Source organism: Neolamprologus brichardi, chromosome 16 (genome assembly GCF_056152115.1).
Source record: "Neolamprologus brichardi isolate AB-2024 chromosome 16, ASM5615211v1, whole genome shotgun sequence".
Classification (NCBI taxonomy): domain Eukaryota; kingdom Metazoa; phylum Chordata; class Actinopteri; order Cichliformes; family Cichlidae; genus Neolamprologus; species Neolamprologus brichardi.
In genome coordinates, this window is record NC_142119.1 from 7839572 (window position 1) to 7857805 (window position 18234).

Sequence of the window (18234 nt, forward strand, 5' to 3'; positions counted from 1 at the left end):
AAGGTTTAACGGCGAGACGTCTGCTTTCATTTCAGGCTCAAACACTCGGCCCTCCATTGTTTCTGAACTTTGAGCTGCCGGACAAACGCACACAGTCTTCTCAAAAACCAACAAAAAAATAAATGAAAGAAGAGTTGACACTCGGTTAAACTCTCAAAGGCTGTTTATTGCACTTGTGGGAGGCATTTTAAGCCTACACCTCTGAACTGCTTCCCTATCTTTGAATATTTCAGTGACTGCCTGCTGAGACGTTTCGTGACGAAAAACCTGTGAATCCGTTTCCTCTCTGGTGAAACGAGTGTTTGTATCTGTCGAAGCTTCTGACAGATTCAAAAAGATCAGATTTAGTCGTGGCTCGTGTTACGTCTCAGAGGAAGTGAAACATGGCGAGTTTGGTTTCCCACTAAAGCCGCGTCGTTCGGCAGCTGTCGCCGGTGTTTTCTCACAGAACGTTCGGTTTTGCCAACTTCCTGTCACACGTTTGTTGGGATTAGTGGCACAGTCAGGTACGTTCGCCTCTTGAGTGTGCACCGTGTTTTGAACTCAGTGTCGGGAAACCCTGAGGAAGCTGAGGTGATAGCGAGCACAGTATTAATATTCATGCTCTTTGAAGCCATTTTCATCTTAGTGTTTGTTTGCTCCTGATGAAAAAGATGAAAAGACCTGCGGACCTCATGAATTCCGCTGCGAGAATAACAACTGCATCCCCGACCACTGGAGGTGTGACAGCCAGAACGACTGTGGAGACAACTCAGACGAGGAGAACTGCAGTGAGTACCTGACTGCTTCCTGCTAAGATCGTGAACATTTACAGAATAGTAACTTGATGTTAAAATGAGTTTGAATCGTCTGATTGTACGAGCAGCACACAAACAGCTGTAGCTCTGACTCCTTGTTGAATGCAGCAGAAATAACAAAGCTGAGCTGTGCTTTCAGGTGTGCCCGAGATCAAAATGAAAGCGTGCAATGCAAAGATGTCCCCTCCTTTAAATGAAAGCATGACTGTGTGGTTACTCAGTCTGCTCCGTGTTGGTATAAATCATGGCTTTGATGTCAACTACTTTTTTTGGATGTCAGAAGAAGAATTATGGCGATGCTGGGAAAAGCCTACAGAAGCATTTCTAAAGACCCGGGTGTTCATCAATCCATATTAGCACCAACTGTCTCCTCATGGCAGAGTTTCAGGAGTACTCTGGCTAGTAGCAGGCTTCCTGCAAAGATCACACCGACAGCATAACATGCACGCTGGAAACTTGTGAAAAAGACATCAAGAGAAACATCAGAATACCTGCAGACAGTTCTACAGGTATTAAATCTTTATCCTGTTATGAGGAAACAATAAAGGAAACGACAGAGCCATGAAGGAACCTCAGGCACATCTAAAGTTCCCAAAAGGACAGAGCTGGAGAGGCAGTGTTCTTCAGGCAGGTCACACAGGAATACAGAGCTGCGATTAAAGTTTAAAACAAAGAAATCGCTGCACAAATAATAAAATCTGACCTGTGGAGCAGGTTTGTGGGCAGCTTTGCTTCCTGATGACCTGGAAATGTTACGATCATCGAGAAGCTTGAAGGAGTTCTGTAATCCACGAGCGGAGCGACTCCAATGAGCAGGACGCTGAGCGGACGGACCCCTCACATCTCTCAGAGGTCATTCATCACCAGCAGTGGTTTTAAAGCTCGAAATTGCAAAATGGAAATGTGTTGAGGACGTTGTTGAGGACGTTGTGCTCTCACAGTCAGCTGTGCGGGTTCATCGATCTCCTTCTGCACTCAGAGAAAATGCTTCTGTCTGTAATCTAAGACCTACATTTCTCTGAGTGTGAGAGCACGCTTTTTATTTTTTATTATCAAAGTGAACTAAATGACACGAGAGCTGGTTGCCCATCCAGCTCTCGTGTGGTCTGCTGCCACAGGGGCTTGACCTTAACCCGAGGTGTCGTGGAACGACCTGTCCTCATCCTTCGCTGTGTGGATCGTAGATTTAGAGACGCAGGAGGCAGAGAACTCACCGCTCACAAAACTCCCAGAAGCACAAAGTCCAAAAACACAATAAACATTATAATCCAGAAAGAGTAAACTCTCACAGCCTGGGATCAAATCCAAAGAAAGGCACAGAGACTTGCACAAACACCAAGCAGCACATGCAGAGAATGCAACCAAGCACAAAGAAAAGGCAGGGCTATATATCCTGAGGGCTAACTGGGACAGTGACACCTGTAGAGAGCTATTTGGGACCAGTACACCAGTACCAGCTGTCTGTACTGGAGCCTCATGTGAGGTCAGAGGTCGTTTGAGGGTCAGAAGAAATGCAGTTCTCTGAGGACAGCTGACTGCTGCTCCCGGTGACTCAGCCACGCCTCTCTCCAACACATGCAAACCATCCAGGCCCATCTCAGGAGAGCTCTTATTATCTGTGCTGTTTCTCTGTGAGCCACACGTTCTTTCTTCTTTTGATTTGTTTGGATATTCATTATCACTTTTGGGAGAAAACTTTTTATTTCCGTTTGAAATGATGCCGGAAACCCAGCTTGTTAAATTTCCTGGTGTCTGCCTGTGTGAGGGGAAGGCTTTTGTCTGCACATTAGACGTGCGCCTTTGCTGAGTGTGCATAATGTATGCGATTTATTAGATGCTTATTCTCCAAACCTATTAATGTCACTTAAAATGCAAATAAAAGCCAGTCAAGTGTTTGACGGTGCAGAATTAAACAGGTGGACTCGGAGACAATAGAGAGGCTACAAATCAGATTTTGCTGCAATGCCTGCTGGGAGTCTGGGTTACAGAACAGCTCGTAACACACACCCAGAGTTAGCTAAGAGTCCACGATAACGGGGGGAGGCCCAGACGGAGGATCTGATGCAGCTGTTTAGCTGCGTCCTAATAACGTCCTCGGGGACAGACTTGCACTAAATGGCAAATACAAGATTGTTGGCTTCAGAGAGCGCGCTGCTCCGCTTGTTGTCAGCGTAGAAATGAATGTATTTACATCTTGATCAGCTTTGCCAGTTCATCCACTTCTAATACAAAATGACTCTAATTAGATAAAACGGCGGTTTTGCCGAGGCATTAGCGTGTGATCCTAAACACGGAGCGTTTGCTGAGAGCGACGCTGGGAAAAGAATCACATGGTTGATTTTGTGTCTTCTTCCTACTCAGAGCCCGTCACCTGTAACCACAAGGACTTTGCCTGCGCCAACGGAGACTGCATCTCCTCCCGATTCCGCTGTGACGGAGACTACGACTGCTTGGATAATTCAGATGAGGTTCATATTAACCTTATATTATGAAACATTCATGTATTTAGTTTGTTTTTCTTTTTGCTGTTCATAAAATGAGGAAACAACAGACATTGGTTTTATTCTGCGGGACCAACAACCTAATACAGGAAGTCAGGATCAGCTGTTAAAAAAGTGCTAACCCTGATGCTGTGGGTGTTACCCAGCAGGCAGTGCAACGCTGATACACCTGGTTATATTCTGATCAATGTTAAACATAATTAACTATCAGCACAGTCACATATTAATTATGAATTTAACCATTCAAACCTATAGTGATGGGCTGTTGACACATTCCTGTGGCCACCCACACACACATCAAGGTCAAACTTGGACCGCATCTACACACACAAACTCATCTACATTTAACACACTAATCACAACTATACTTTGATTATATCTCAGCAAAGATGGAAAAGCTCACATTTAGCACAGAAGTCTGGATGTTCAGACGATTTTGTCACAGTCCGGTTGAGGCAGACTGTGTGGAGAGTAGGGATGGGTATCGTTTAGGTTTTATCCAATACCGGTGCCAAACTGGTACTTTTGAAACGGTGCCGGTGCTTAAACGGTGCTCAAACCGGTGCTTAAAGAATGGAGAACACAAAATTGGTCCAAAAACCTCTCATGTTCAGCTGGGTTTTTTTTGTAAAAAGATAACAATGTTAGCCTTTTCTGCAGCTATGGGGCATATATGGTATCACTCTTGGCTGGAAGCAGTGCTTAAACAATGGAAAAAACACAAACTTTGTCCAAAAACCTCTCATGTTTAGCTGTTTTCCACTTTTTCTTTGGTCATTTTAGCCTTTTTGGCCAGGGTGAAGGGAGTATCTGCCATCAAACAAGAAGACAGCTGCATGTAGCTATGATGATGTTTGCTAGTTCACCTTACATGCATTAATGTAATAACGTGGTTAGCCTACTCAACGTAAATTACACACGAACAACATTAAGCTACTCACGCAGAGAAGAACGGCTGCTGCTGCCATCATCATCCGTCATCATTTCTGCTACACTGGCAGGGCTAGGGGCCAGGACTCTCCTCTTCGGGTTTTTGGGGGATGTTGCTAACACCAGGTCTGATAACAGGCACCACACCTGCAGTAGATGTGCTCGGTGTGAGGTCTCGCAGCAAGCTATCAAATACGGCGCATTTTTCGGCTTTTAACAAAATGCTATGCGTCGCCAGGTGTTTCATCAGATTTGAGGCGTTACCTCCTTTGCACAGTATCACCTTAAAGCACTTGTTGCAGGCTGCTGAGTTTGCATCTTTTGCTGTGAAGTACAGCCAGATTTTTGACCGTTTCGCCTTGGGTATTTTTAATCTGTAGCTCTGCTCTACAAGAATGTACGTACCTGGGCCCGCCTACTATCCTCGGAAACGTAAAATGATTGGCTAGAATCTAAAGTGTATCACAGCTCAGGAAAAAAAAGCACCGAAATAAAGCACCGAAATGTGCGCTGCTTTTCGGTCTGGTTACTACTGTTTATGACAGACCGGATACCGGTACCCATCCCTAGTGGAGAGTGGATCCAAATGCAGATGAAACAAAGCGTGCAAACAGACTTAATATTAACTCAAAGCAGCTGGTAAACAATAACCTAAAATAAGCTAAATATATAAACCCTAGAACAAGAACAGGAACCTAGAAACCTGAAGACCTGACATGAATCTGTAAACCCGGGAACAAAGCAGGCAATCGAGCGAGGAACGAGTGTAAACACACACAGGAGGTGATGAAGGGAAACACACGGGAAACAGCTGATTAGAATAAACATAATGACGCCACTGGGGAGTGAAACTAAACACCACGAACACGGGACACCAGGCCTCTTCAAAATAAAACAGGAAACATAATGAGATACAGACATGACAACATAAGACACGCAGACATGAAACATGTCTAAGAAACAATGACCCGTAACAGCAACCTCAGCATAATAGAAATGAACTTAAACATAAACCATAAACATCAAAATATGTAAAAACTCAAAACGCTGAGTCAGATGAAGCAGGATCGTTAGGAGACGTGAACCCATCTCTGTCCCTCCGCTCTCGACATTAGAAACTGACTAATGTGTCAATATTTGTAAATGAATAATCACGTGTTTGGGTGTTTTAGGCTAAACTGCATCAGTCAGTTACATATTTATAAAGTTATTAGAAGTTTATATCATTTGTTTTAATGTACTTTTAAGGTGCGAGCGTATGAGGACTGATTCTCTGTTTACTTTTATTTCCAGCTGTAGTTTTGTTTGCCGCCTGGTTTACTGCTGTGACTCTAAACTGATGCCACCAGTGAAACCTATATTACGCAGCAATAACATCTGGTAGTTATTAATTATTAACTCTACCACATATATGGAGTATGTGCGCCTTCAGAGCGTGCTAATCAGCCATGCATCAAACATAGTTTTAGCACAAAAACCACTGAAATCAATAAACACACATTTATTGTATTATTTACCATAATAGTGTAATTACACCAGGCATTATTAATTATTAGTTTATTGTTTGTAAATAGTAAAATATGAACATGGTGAATTTGAATTAATTATCAGTTCATGTATAATAGTTATTATAAATTGAGCTGCTAACAAGGCGTGAGTGGGTCCCTATGCATCATATCAGTGCTAATGCCGTCAAATGATGGGGGTCTTAACGTGTACAAATCACAGTGTACATGAGCCAAATTATAGCATATGGATAGTGTAATTTAGTCTGCAATTGATCCCTGGAAAATGTCTGTCACTATCTGAGCGTGCAGCACAAGCACGCATTAAATATCCAAATTGGAAAAGAGGACTGAAATTAGATGACTATATTGGCGCCTGCAAAGAAAATAATCCCATTGTGGGCATAATTCACCGCGCTGATCCAAATCTCCTTGTCATGGTTGCTATATTCCAAAACAATGCTGGACAGGAAGCATCGCCATGATGAATTGTTGCACCTTCAAGTACATTAGTGCATGAAATGCCTCGTATTCGTTTCCTTTTGTAAATCCTAATCCTCCCCGTGCCTTTCAGCAGCACAAAGACGGCCTGTTTTGTCCATAAAGATGCTTCAAAGCCTCAAATTTCTGTTATAATTTTACACTCTTGTAATGTGTGAAGAACTTAAATGTGGCCTTATCTGGCATTTCATGGCGTAAAGAGATTTTTGTGGGATTCATATAAAAATGCTCCATCAGTGATAACGATGCATAATTCAAGGACAAAGCCTTGTTATTACCATTCATTATTCGTGTTAATTTATTGCTCTGCTCAACATTTGCACAGCAATTTTTACATATAATCCTCCTCCATGCAAACCAGTGCCACCCTAATTAACCCTTTATTATGTGGCTCCCCGGCGCCAGCTTTGGTGGGTCAGTGCAGTCAAATAGTTTGAGGAGAGAAAGTTTCCTTTCAATCAGCAGTTATTATTAAACTCGGTCATTCACAGGAGCCACCTGTGTTTACATATATGTGGGGAAGAACAATGTTGGCTGCATTCATGTTGGATTCAATGCATCATGAAGTTTAGCTGCTTTTAAGAAAAGTGCATGCATTTATTGTCAGTCCCAACGGGATAAAACTCTGAGGCTTTATTTCTGTTTTTATTTATTTCTCATTCGGAGAGGCTGCCGGCTGCTTTGGAATCAATGTAAATCATTTTTTAAACACTATTTGAAATACTTTCTAAGAACCACGTCACCTGTTGGTCCCTTTCAAGCCTCACTGAGCACTAGACTTTGCTCTGGAAATAGTATTTAACAGCGGTTACATCATTAGTTTGTAATGGACTGCATTTATACAGCTTTGTAGTCATATCGATCACTTAAAGTGCTCTGCACTATAAACCACATGCACATTTAAACAGCTCTTTTCTGAAACCGCACGTGTAGTCCTCACTCTGTGCTCACAGACACAGATTGAACGTTCATGTGAACGTTTGTCAGCCCTTCGCTGCGTTCCTTCATTGTGACCGATTGTGTCAAACTCCTCTGCGTAAGCTGTTCTAGCGTCCTGTATGCTACGCTGTGGATTATGTATGATGTTGTTTTCTGTTTCCGCCCAGCAGGGGGGCTGAACAGAAAACAGTCAGGCTGCTGGACGCTGGACGTGTCCTTGATGTTTTTCTCTGTGTTTAATTGCAGAAAGGCTGTGAGGCACACTGCTCAGATGACCAGTTTCGCTGTCACAACAACCTGTGCATCTCGATGAAGTGGCTGTGTGACGGACAGGAAGATTGCAAGATGGGTGAAGATGAAAAAAACTGCCAGGAAACAGGTGAAGAAACCTCCGACCGCACACTGAACCACAGAGCCGTCCTCCTTTGTGCAACCTTTGTTGTCCACAACATTGTTTGTATTGCAAGCGTGAAGAATTAAATTTATAGTGATTATTCTTTTGTAGGTCAGAGAAACATTTTCTTTTTGTCCACTGTGAGCTCAGCGTGTACTCTGTGTGAGGTCACTGCTGTCTCCGACCAACCACAGTCTCACAGATCCACCTGTGACAAACTCTGAGTCATTCTCAGAGCATCTCCCTGTAACACTCTTCTCTTCTGCAGTTGTGCCGTCCTGCTCGGTCAACGAGTACGTGTGCACCAGCGGCGGCTGCGTGTCGGCCAGCCTGCGCTGTGATGGACACGACAACTGCCTGGACGGCTCGGATGAGGTCAGAGAATCCCCCTTAAACTGTAGTAACATAGTGTTGCAGTACTAAGCAATCAGAAAGCTGCTTTTCATGCATGGGGACCAATCGGTGCTTTTTCTAGACACGATGGTTTGTGTTTGTGTGAAATGAGCTCAACTCATCTTAGAACAAAGCAGAACGATGGTTTAGCTGAAGTGTTCACAAACATTTGAAAAATGTGCTGTTTCAGCTTTACTGAAGCATTTTGCTGCCATCAAATTAAAAAACAAAACGCATTAGACTCTGTTTTAAATGTTAATTGTACAGTTTCCCAGTTTGTGGCCGTGAAGATGAAAATAAACAAGCAGAGAAAAGGAGTGAATGGTGTCTTCATGAGTTATGCAACAGAGAGAGACTAAAACTGTATTTTTATGTGTTTTAACTCTCTTACTTCTTTTTTCTGGAGTGAAATGATTGAAGCCTTTAATATATCCGTCTGTGTTATTGTGCAGTCTGCAGTCAGATGACATAAACGCTCTCTGAGGCTCATTGAGGAGCACGTATTAAGAGATATGATTCTATGCAGAGTAGGGCTGGGCGATATGACCCAAAATTCATATCTCGATATTTTTTACCTGGACGGCGATATAAGATATATAGCTCGATATTTTTTTTTAAAGCCATAAAGTAAGAACAAAAAGAGAGTTCTTAGTCAAAGCTGTGTCCCAGATGTCACACAGGCACTTTTATTAACATAGAGCATAGATGTACATAAAATTTACTCAAAAATAAATTATCAGCATTTATTAAATAATAATGCTCCATAAATAAAAGAAAACAATGTTGTTTAACAAAAAGCTCACAATTGTGCAGTCAAAATGTAAACTAAAAGAGCTGAGCATAGTAACAAAGACAGATTTCACAGCTGCTCTGTTCCCAACTTCTACTGCGTGACTGACAGCATTGAGTTTGAAATCCTCTTCGTAACCACGTCTCTTAACAGGTGCCATTTATGGTCCTTATACACAATACGGAATATTACGTTGAAGCACAGTACGTATCACTCCGCGAGGCTCCTCGGTAGCCGTAATGTTCTGACAATCCATCAACCGGTGAAGCACCGTAGCTTACCAAAGTCGTACTAAAACATTTTTGACAGATTGCTGAGCGCTGTGTACCACATAAAATCGGTTCGCGGTCATCAAGCACAACCAGAATTCATACATAAGGCGCCCTGTCAACTTTTGAGAAAATGAAAGGATTTTAGGCTGTGCAGCGCCTCTGGGATGCATGGCGTTAGCGTGGTTAGCTTGTTAGCGTGGTTAGCTAGCTAACACGTTGAGGGCGTCCAGCCCCACGCACGGGGCAATGCGCAGTAACTCGTTAACGGAGATTTGCCGTGTCCATCTTGTCGCTTCCTGCAGGTGAAGCAATGGGGGAGTTGTGTTCAGTGAAGGAGGGGCGAGGCCGAGTAATGTTGCGTAAAGACAAAAGTGGACGAAAGAGAGGCAAACTTGCGGCTCCACAAGTATAGTTATAAGGTAACATAGACTATATCGATATAAAGGATATTGTCACATCTTATATCTCGTATAAAAATATATCGATATTTTTTAAAAACTCGTTATATCGCCCAGCTCTAATGCAGAGTTGTGCATATGTTGGGTCGAGCTCCTCGAGATACAAAGGCTCCCAAACTAAAAACATTTAGCATCTTTTGTGCTCGCGTGGCTGCGGGGACATAAACCTTCATGGTTCTGCAGTGCTGGTCTTTAATATGTGGAGACCTTTGTGCCGTCTTTATGTTGATGAGAACGCCTGCTGGCTGCGCCTGCGTCTCTGCTAACAGATCGGCTGTGTGAAGGAGTGCAGAGAAGACGAGTTCCTGTGTCTGAATCGGGCCCACTGCATCCCTCGGCGCTGGCGCTGCGACGACGTGCTGGACTGCATGGACCACAGCGATGAAGAAAACTGCGGCCAGGGTAGGTGTCAGCGTAATGTCTGAAGGTAAAAAAAGTCTCATTTGTATAACTGAACAGAGAATTGATTTGAGCGGCTGCACAGCATTTAACGATAAAAGGGCCGAAACAGCAGAGAGGAAGACGACTCTGAGACGGGAGGAGAGACAGGAATAGAAGCAGGTTCTGCTGGTGTTGGTGGGAATGATCCGCATTGTCAGGATCATTATGTAAAAGCATCTGTTACTAGAATCCTGTAATGGGCCATTTGTGACTCCTGTTCTCCTTTGAATGCACTGTTTTTACTGTTGGCGTGTTCGCGGCGCTAAAAGTCTCGTTGCACTCTTCGATTGCAGCAGCCTTCTTCTGCCGAGCTGATGAATTCATTTGCAACAACACCTTATGCAAACTCCACACGTGGGTGTGCGACGGCAAGGATGATTGTGGAGATAACTCTGACGAGGACGCAGACATGTGTGGTGGGTTGAGATTGTCACTCACAAGAATTTCCTTTGAAGCGGACGATGCATATTTTATAGACCTCTGCTTTTCGATCTCCCGAGAGGGAAAGTTTCATTGTCTTTTCATAAAAGATTTGATCCACTTATAAATTTATATATAGTTCCATTGAAGGACATCTCCATTAACCGTTTGTGTCTTTTGTCCCCCAGCGAAGCTTCCCTGCCCCCCCACGAGGCCGTTCCGCTGTCGAAACGATCACGTGTGTCTGCGCACGGACCAGGTCTGCAACAAAGTGGACGACTGCGGCGACAACTCGGACGAAGAAGAGTGTGGTGAGCGCAAACCGCACCAGCACGGGTCTAATGATGCCTCGAGCGGTATTAGTGTTAAAGTTCAACTGTGCTTTATTCATCAAATTAAGTGCAGAAGGTTAAAAGCACCCCTGATGCATCCGTCCTTGAAGCACAAGTATTGTTTTGTTCTGTGAGGATGATAATTGGAGTTTGGAGAAAAAGAAGCACCAACAAGGAAGCATCTGTTTAGTTGTTGAATGACAGAGATTTCTTTTTCTCTCTTACGTTGTTTAACTAAAATAACTGAACGTTGAAAATTCTGCAGAGCAGGAGGCTTGTTGGTGTGAGGCTGTGTGCTCGTGCAGTGCAAACCTGCAAACACAGGTTTTGAACTTTTGCTCGAGTACCAGGAGTCTAAATGTGCTGCAGATGAATCTGAAAGGCAGAAAAAGGACTGTGACTGCATGTTAAACGGGAGCCACGTTTGGTGCACTTAACACAGTTTACACTTTATTCCTGCAGATTTTTGTGGTGAAAGTGAAAATGCTTTTCAAACACAGGAGCGCTCCCAGCCTGTTTCCTCCACACAGCTTTGTGGGAATAATCACAGAGAGGAAGGAGAGGACGCATCTCTGCTCTCCTCCATCGCTCTCATTTTCTCTCCCTCTCTGCTTCCATCGATACACTGATCCATCTCTTCCATCACTTCATTACCTCTAAGATTTCTGTGCTTCCGCCTCTATTCTTCTGTTCAATCTGAGCTTAATCCTATTAATCTCTTCATCCCCGGCTTCATCGCTGTATGATATTCTTTATCTCTGTCTGTTATTGGAGGAGGAGGGCAAACTGGCGAACTCCTCTGAGGACGAAACCGTTAATTTAAACAAAAGCAAAACATGTGAAACACCTCAACAGTTTTTAGTGTGAATAATTAACAAATACAGTCAAAAAGCTCTTTCTCTGATTTATTTCAAACACTTGCAAAACGACCTGCCAGCAAATAAAGAGACTCCGGGACGTCGCTTCAAAGTAGTAAACACTAAACAGACTTTATGATGATTTCAAAGTGTTCAGGTAACTGGATAAGCTGTTTCTCATGAGCTGATGTCGGCTCTCGGTCTGTGTGCACTGAAGCAGAGGTCGTGGCTGGAAGACCTCGGCCCTGTGGGAAGACCGAGTTTTCCTGCAGTAACCGACGCTGCGTCCCGATCCAGCTGCAGTGCGACCTGTTCAGTGACTGCGGGGACGGCGGCTCAGATGAGCAAGACTGCAAGGCATGTAAGTACGGCACAAGCTGACGTCAAAGGAGCCGTCGGTGAGATGAAAAGTACCAAATGTTACCGCGACGTTATCAGAAAGCGAAGCTATTCCTCGTTTTAGACAGAATGTTTTGTTATTTATGCTAATACATGTGCGGCCGTGCCTGCAGGGTGCTTTGTAAAAGATGGAGATGCTCCTTTGGCTTTTGCACATGAAAGGAGGAGCCCAGCAGGGCTGATGTGTAATCTGCCTTTATTTGTAGTTTCCAGTGGAGATGTATGTGGAAAGAAAACCAATCCGTGTGGAGAGGACGCCATCTGCAACCAGACAAATGCTAATTCTATATGTCAGTGCAAACCTGGCTTCAAGAGGAATCAGAAGACAGGCCAGTGTGAAGGTAACCGTGTATCATGTAGTTTCTATGGTCTGGCTTTTAACGCACACTGGCAGCCTTAGCTGTTTTTGTTTTAGTTGTTTTTATTGACTTATTTTTTTTGTTTTTCTATATTTTACTTCATCATTGTTGTGCGTTTTATTTACGTTAGTGGCATTTTACATGAAACTGACTGAAATGTGCTATAAAAATAAACTTAAGAGCATTTTACATATTTCCTTATTACGTATCTGTTCCTTCAGTTAGTTTAGAGGAAACTGGTTGGTGCCTGTTGTTCATTTTGAGCGAGTTTAGTCCTGATAAAACCTGCCAGCTGTCAACAGGTGAGTTTGTGAGTCAAACCTGAGTAAAACTGGGGAAATAAACGGTCTTAATGTGACTTTATAACGTGTTTGTAAATGTCATACATGCACACAGTTACGTGGAAAACATTTGCAGCATCATAAATGAGGCTGTACTTTTTTGCAGAGATAAATGAATGTCTGCAGTTTGACGCTTGTCCTCATTACTGCGCGAACACCAAAGGATCCTATAAATGCTCATGTGACCGGAATTTTAAGGAGATCAACGGCAACTGTGTAGTAAGAGGTATGCTAAGAAAACTCAGTGTATCCACTGTGGTGACTTCTCTGTGGACGTGAGTCATTTTAACGAATGGTTTTACTTTTTAACGCGTGAACGACTCACCGGCAGGACCGGAGGAACGAGTGTTCTACGTGTCCAACGACACCGAGATCCGCAGCTTCCTGTATCCCTTTAACCAGAGCCTCGGATACAGGCTGCCCACGCACATCGAGGACAATGCCCGGATTATTGGGATGGATGTTCTGTTTCACCACCAGAAGTTTATCTGGGCGACCCAGTTCAACCCTGGTGGGATTTTTTACAAAGACAATTTGGAAAGAAGTCAGAGCAAAACAAACGTCAGAAACATTGTGAGTATTTTTAATTGTATTTTAATTTTGTGCTTATTAGGAAGTAAAAGAAAAATGTGTTTAGAAATAACCCGTGTTTTAGTTTCATATACTGCACCGCTACGTCTCACTTTGAATCAGCGCGTGCACGAGCGCCCGCAGCGCCTGACGTTGTGACTCTTATCGGTTGCAGTGCTCAGACTTCCGGCGACCCCGAGATATTTCTGCTGATTGGATTACAGGAAACATTTATTGGACCGATCACTCCCGGATGCACTGGTTTAGTTATTACACAGCCCACTGGACTAAATTACGATATTCCATAAATGTGGGCCAACTTAAAGGACCAAACTGCACCCGCCTGATTACTGATATAGCTGGAGAGCCGTACGCCATCGCTGTCAACCCCACCAGGGGGTAAGTACACATTACACAATATTCAACTTCACAGATGTTTCTGCCAGAGCACCATTATTTAATCCTGTAATGAGCCGCTGTTTTCCAAAATGTAATCAATTCCACATTACATAACACTCAGTAGCATGTTATTAATTCCTCAGCTGCTCCGCCCTGCAGATTAATCGGTTACATTTCCTCTTACATCACTTAAACTCGCCAGACCTGCTCCAACAAAGGTGTTACAACAACGACAAAGCGGCGCACAGCTGTGACACGTCGCTCTGCTAATGAGTCTTTGGTTTTCCTCATCGTCTCAGCTTCTGACGCTGTATTAAAAAATAACCTGTTTACTTTTTAATATTATTATAACTGTAAAACATGATATTAACACAAAAACGAGACCAAACACTGCTGGTTGCAGTAGCTGTGATACTGAGCATGTATCTGTAAATTTAAATGCATATTTGTTGTTATTTACAAGAAGCTGATTTTGGTTCCTCGCAGAATGATGTACTGGAGCGTGATCGGTGATCATTCTCAGATCGAGGAATCAGCCATGGACGGCTCACTGCGCAGAGTGATGCTGGAGAAAAACCTGAGGAGACCCACTGGTGGGTGGCTCGTTTATTCCTTTTGTTGAACCACATTATTGGAATATTTTTCATCATTAAGTCATCATTAAGTTATATAAAATGTTGGGAATTTTATGAATGAACTGTGTGCGTTCTGATATCTCTGGCCAATACCTGTCCATCAATAATTATTGAATAACTATTTAATTTCCAGTTACTGAAATGATTGAACGATCATAAAAATAAAGATAAAAAGTAACACAGCACAGTGTCGTTGGGCTGATATCTGCACGTTCTTTATTTGTGCACAGTTTATACACCAAAGCAACACATATTCCACATAGCAGAGCTTCAATAAAAACTCGTGTTTGTTATTGCTAATAAATACCTGATTAAATAACAATATGTAACAATATTCTGTCAACATCCGTAACACTTACACACACGATGTGTTTTGCCTGCAGCGTCACGTGACGTTTGCAGTTATATATGAAATAAAGTTCTGCATGCAGACTGTCTGTTATTCTAAAGAATCAAATGGTAGTTAAATATATATATCCATATATATATATAATATATAATATATCCAAAGCAGCGCACACGCAGCAGCGTACAGCTGCTCGGGATGTGTTGTACGTCTGTAGGGAAGCACTTAGTGCTGATCTAGTTTTGAAGAGCTGCTTTGGCCTCCTTAAATTCAAGGATGCTATGATCTGTCTTGGTCACACAAAGAAGAATTCATCATCAGTGGGAAAATGCACAGCTATTTAAATGCAGCAGCCTGGTGCTCAATTATACGGTCAGACTTCTGGGAAACAGTGAAATTGTAAAAAAGCTCATCGTGATCAAAATGTGTCGTCATTTCTCAGGATTTTAAACACAAGCTGTTGAATAGAAACAATCGGACGGAGAAACGTCGGTGCTGGAACCGTCTTGACCTTAAGGTCTCCTCCTCTGAGGGACTCCACAGTGATCTCTGTGTAATTTGTCAGGTAAATGAATCTCTTACCTTCATCCTCCCACAGGGCTGGCCATTGATTATTTCAACCAGCGTATTTACTGGGCTGATCCTGAGCTCTCGCAGATAGGGAGCATGAGATTGGATGGCTCGGACCCTCTGGTGACAATCAGCGACAGACACGGTAAACACAAATGGAAAACTTTTTCATCTACACAAATTCGTTTCATGCTTCTCTTTGTTTTTCTCAACTTTATTTATCAAATAATTGCCAGATTAATGTTGCTTTTATGTGGCACAAGGTTACGGTTCTAAACAATGTCTGTTAGCACCAATCCTCTTACACAACACAGTCGTCCTTCGTCCGTGCACCTCAGCATACAAACTTTATAATCCCAAAGCTGCAGAAACCTGATTTTATCAGCTCTCTTTTCTCTGCTGGATGTTTAGGAATCTCCCAGCCGTACAGAATCGATATATTTGAGGACTACATTTATGGAACCGGGTTAAAACACGAGGTCTTCAAGATTCACAAGTATGGGAAACAGTCTGTGGAGTTTCTCAGTTTGGGGGTGGAGAAGCCCACTAATGTTTTCATCTCCCACCGTTACAAACAGCAGGACGGTAAGCTGCCCTGATGTTCACTGTTTATCTGTAAAATGTCCCTTTAGAGTAGAAGAGGAAACGCTGTTCAGTCAGTTGAAATTTGATTACTTATTTACTTGGTAATTGTGTTTGTAATTCAGTTCTATTGTTGTTATTTGTTCCTTTGATGTTCTAAAGACTTCTTATAAACACAAACACATAAACAGCCACCGATCATATTTATGAATGAATGACTAGAACAGCAGACGAGCTAAATAATAAATGTAACCATCAGCAGTTGGTAACCAACCACACATACTGGGGCTACGTCCACACGTACCCGGGTATTTTTGAAAACGCAGATTTTTCTATGCGTTTGCACCTTTCGTCCACATGTAAACAGCGTTTTTGGTCACTGAAAACAGAGATTTTTAAAAACTCCGGCCAGGGTGGATATTTTTGAAAACTCCGTTTTTGCATTTACGTGTGGACGAGAAAAACGGAGAAAACGCAGCGTCAAAGGTGTGCGCATTTTTTGACGTCACACTGTGCGCCACGTTATTGTTTCGGTGAAATGAATTTCTACAATACTATTACTGTTAATTGTACTCTCTGCAGTGTTTAAATGCTTACATATATACACACAGTTACTGTCCCTCCACACATACGACTCGGTTCTGCTTCTATGCCCCAGCTTTGTTTACTTTTCCCACCGAGTCTTCTAGACTTCTGATTGGCCAACATTTCTACACGGTTAGGAATATATCGCCACCTGTTGCTTTGGCATGTTCCTAGCAGCGTTTTCCTTCATTTCTGCCTTTACGTGTGGACGGGATTATTTTTTAAAACAAAAACGGAAAATCTCCATTTTCAAAAATACCCGTGTACGTGTACCCGTGTAGCCTGGACTGGCAGCAGTAGCACAATATTTAGGTTTATGCTAAACATAACAACAATCATTTATTGTGTGTGTGTATGTGTGAGAGGTGAGGTCCAGCTGTTCCAACCAGTACGGGATGAGTTTTATTAAAACTTTAAGGTTTCAGTGATGGATGTTGAAGGACCACTGATGTCCAGACCACATTATATAAACAATGTGACAACAATGTACAGTTCCAGTTCCTTCTGCATCTCCACACAACTGTAAGAGGGCTCCAGGCACTATCCTAAATTTGACCATCACACAGACTTTAGAGGAACCAGCTTCCCTCAGGGAACTCTGAGTCATCAAACATTAAATATAAGGTTAGAAATGTGTGTGTACAACAAATAGAAACACGTTTCTCTATTTGTGCCTGTTTCATGAAACTATCAGATAAAATCTCTCTCTGGATGCTTTGTTGCTTGTTTACTTTAACATCTGGCTGACAACTTTTAAATGACCCATTTGGCTAATGTTGGTCTGTTCACGGCGACACATTGACCCTGGAAAAATAACATGAATGTGGTGAAGAGACATCAGCTCTGTTTAACAGAGAAATTCATCCACTTGCTGCACGTCTGACAAATAAGCTAAAGACGAATATTCAGCAAACCTGAGAGATCGTTTTAAAAACTGAGTGAAACATGTGGAGCTGTTTTATAGAGCAAACTATAAATGATATTATTCACTGTGAGCAGCTGAGCGACGCTCAACAGTGAAAAAGTCATTTTATTAAAAATCAGTCAATTCATTTTATTTATCTGGTATCAGTTTTTAGGACAATATTATTTTTATTATTAATGTTATTTGCCATATTAGGATGTAATGCAGTTTGCCACAAACAAACAAACAAAACCAATTGAATTTAGGATTCATTTCTTTTATTGGTTTTTAAATCTTTAAATAACACCTGCATATTTGTCTGATCTGCTGAAGCCCTTCGTCCCCACTCGCAGCTGAGCAGCTGTTGCTCTCAGTCCCCAAATCACGGCTGAAACTGAGGAGACGAAGCGTTCTCTATCGTGGCTCCTGAGCTTTGGAATAATCTTCCTCTTCACATTAGGCGATCGACATCAGGGCAGGTTTTTAAATCCAGATTGAAAACACATTTTTATTCACTTTGACTCAGTGGTTGACTGACTTGTATTTACTTATATTTTATTGTTTTCACTATGTTTATTATTTTATCCTATTTATTATTCTTATGGTATCTATTATGTTTCTATTGTTCAGCACTTTGGTCGGCCTTGTGTGTTTTTAAAGTGCTATATAAATAAACGATGATGATGATGAAAACTGTGAAAGGGAAACTGGAGTCATCCAGTATGCAGAACTGTGGATTAAGATAAATTTATGATTAGTGAACAATTAAGTTTTTGATAAAAAGTTTAATTCTTAATATTTTAACGAAACAACTGGACTGATATTGTGAAATGATGCTTTATAGATATAAATTATATTTAGCTGCGTGTTACACGTGTGCAACATAAACCACTAACCTGTTCAATCAATCAAGGCTTTATGCACCACGTGCAGGTTGCCCTGCAGTGAAATAGGACCCCCGCCTCGACCTTACACACACAACACAGACATCCCATGGGGATACAGGTCGGAGAT

General features: G+C 42.3%; 1 protein-coding gene across 5 annotated transcripts in view; it reads left to right on the forward strand.

The window, feature by feature from the left end:
- Positions 1-18234, forward strand: part of lrp1bb (low density lipoprotein receptor-related protein 1Bb) — a 256409-nt gene that overhangs the window by 216296 nt on the left and 21879 nt on the right. For 3 of the 5 annotated variants that reach the window (XM_087830079.1, XM_087830082.1, XM_087830083.1), the window contains 15 exons: positions 654-770; positions 3159-3265; positions 7420-7552; positions 7836-7942; positions 9750-9882; positions 10215-10337; positions 10530-10652; positions 11748-11891; positions 12136-12270; positions 12736-12855; positions 12961-13202; positions 13375-13598; positions 14085-14191; positions 15178-15294; positions 15561-15734. In XM_087830079.1, coding sequence (XP_087686205.1) covers positions 654-770; positions 3159-3265; positions 7420-7552; positions 7836-7942; positions 9750-9882; positions 10215-10337; positions 10530-10652; positions 11748-11891; positions 12136-12270; positions 12736-12855; positions 12961-13202; positions 13375-13598; positions 14085-14191; positions 15178-15294; positions 15561-15734 — 2106 coding nt within the window. The remainder of the gene's footprint in view (positions 1-653; positions 771-3158; positions 3266-7419; positions 7553-7835; positions 7943-9749; positions 9883-10214; positions 10338-10529; positions 10653-11747; positions 11892-12135; positions 12271-12735; positions 12856-12960; positions 13203-13374; positions 13599-14084; positions 14192-15177; positions 15295-15560; positions 15735-18234) is intronic. The other 2 variants (XM_087830080.1, XM_087830081.1) reach the window with 2 other exon arrangements.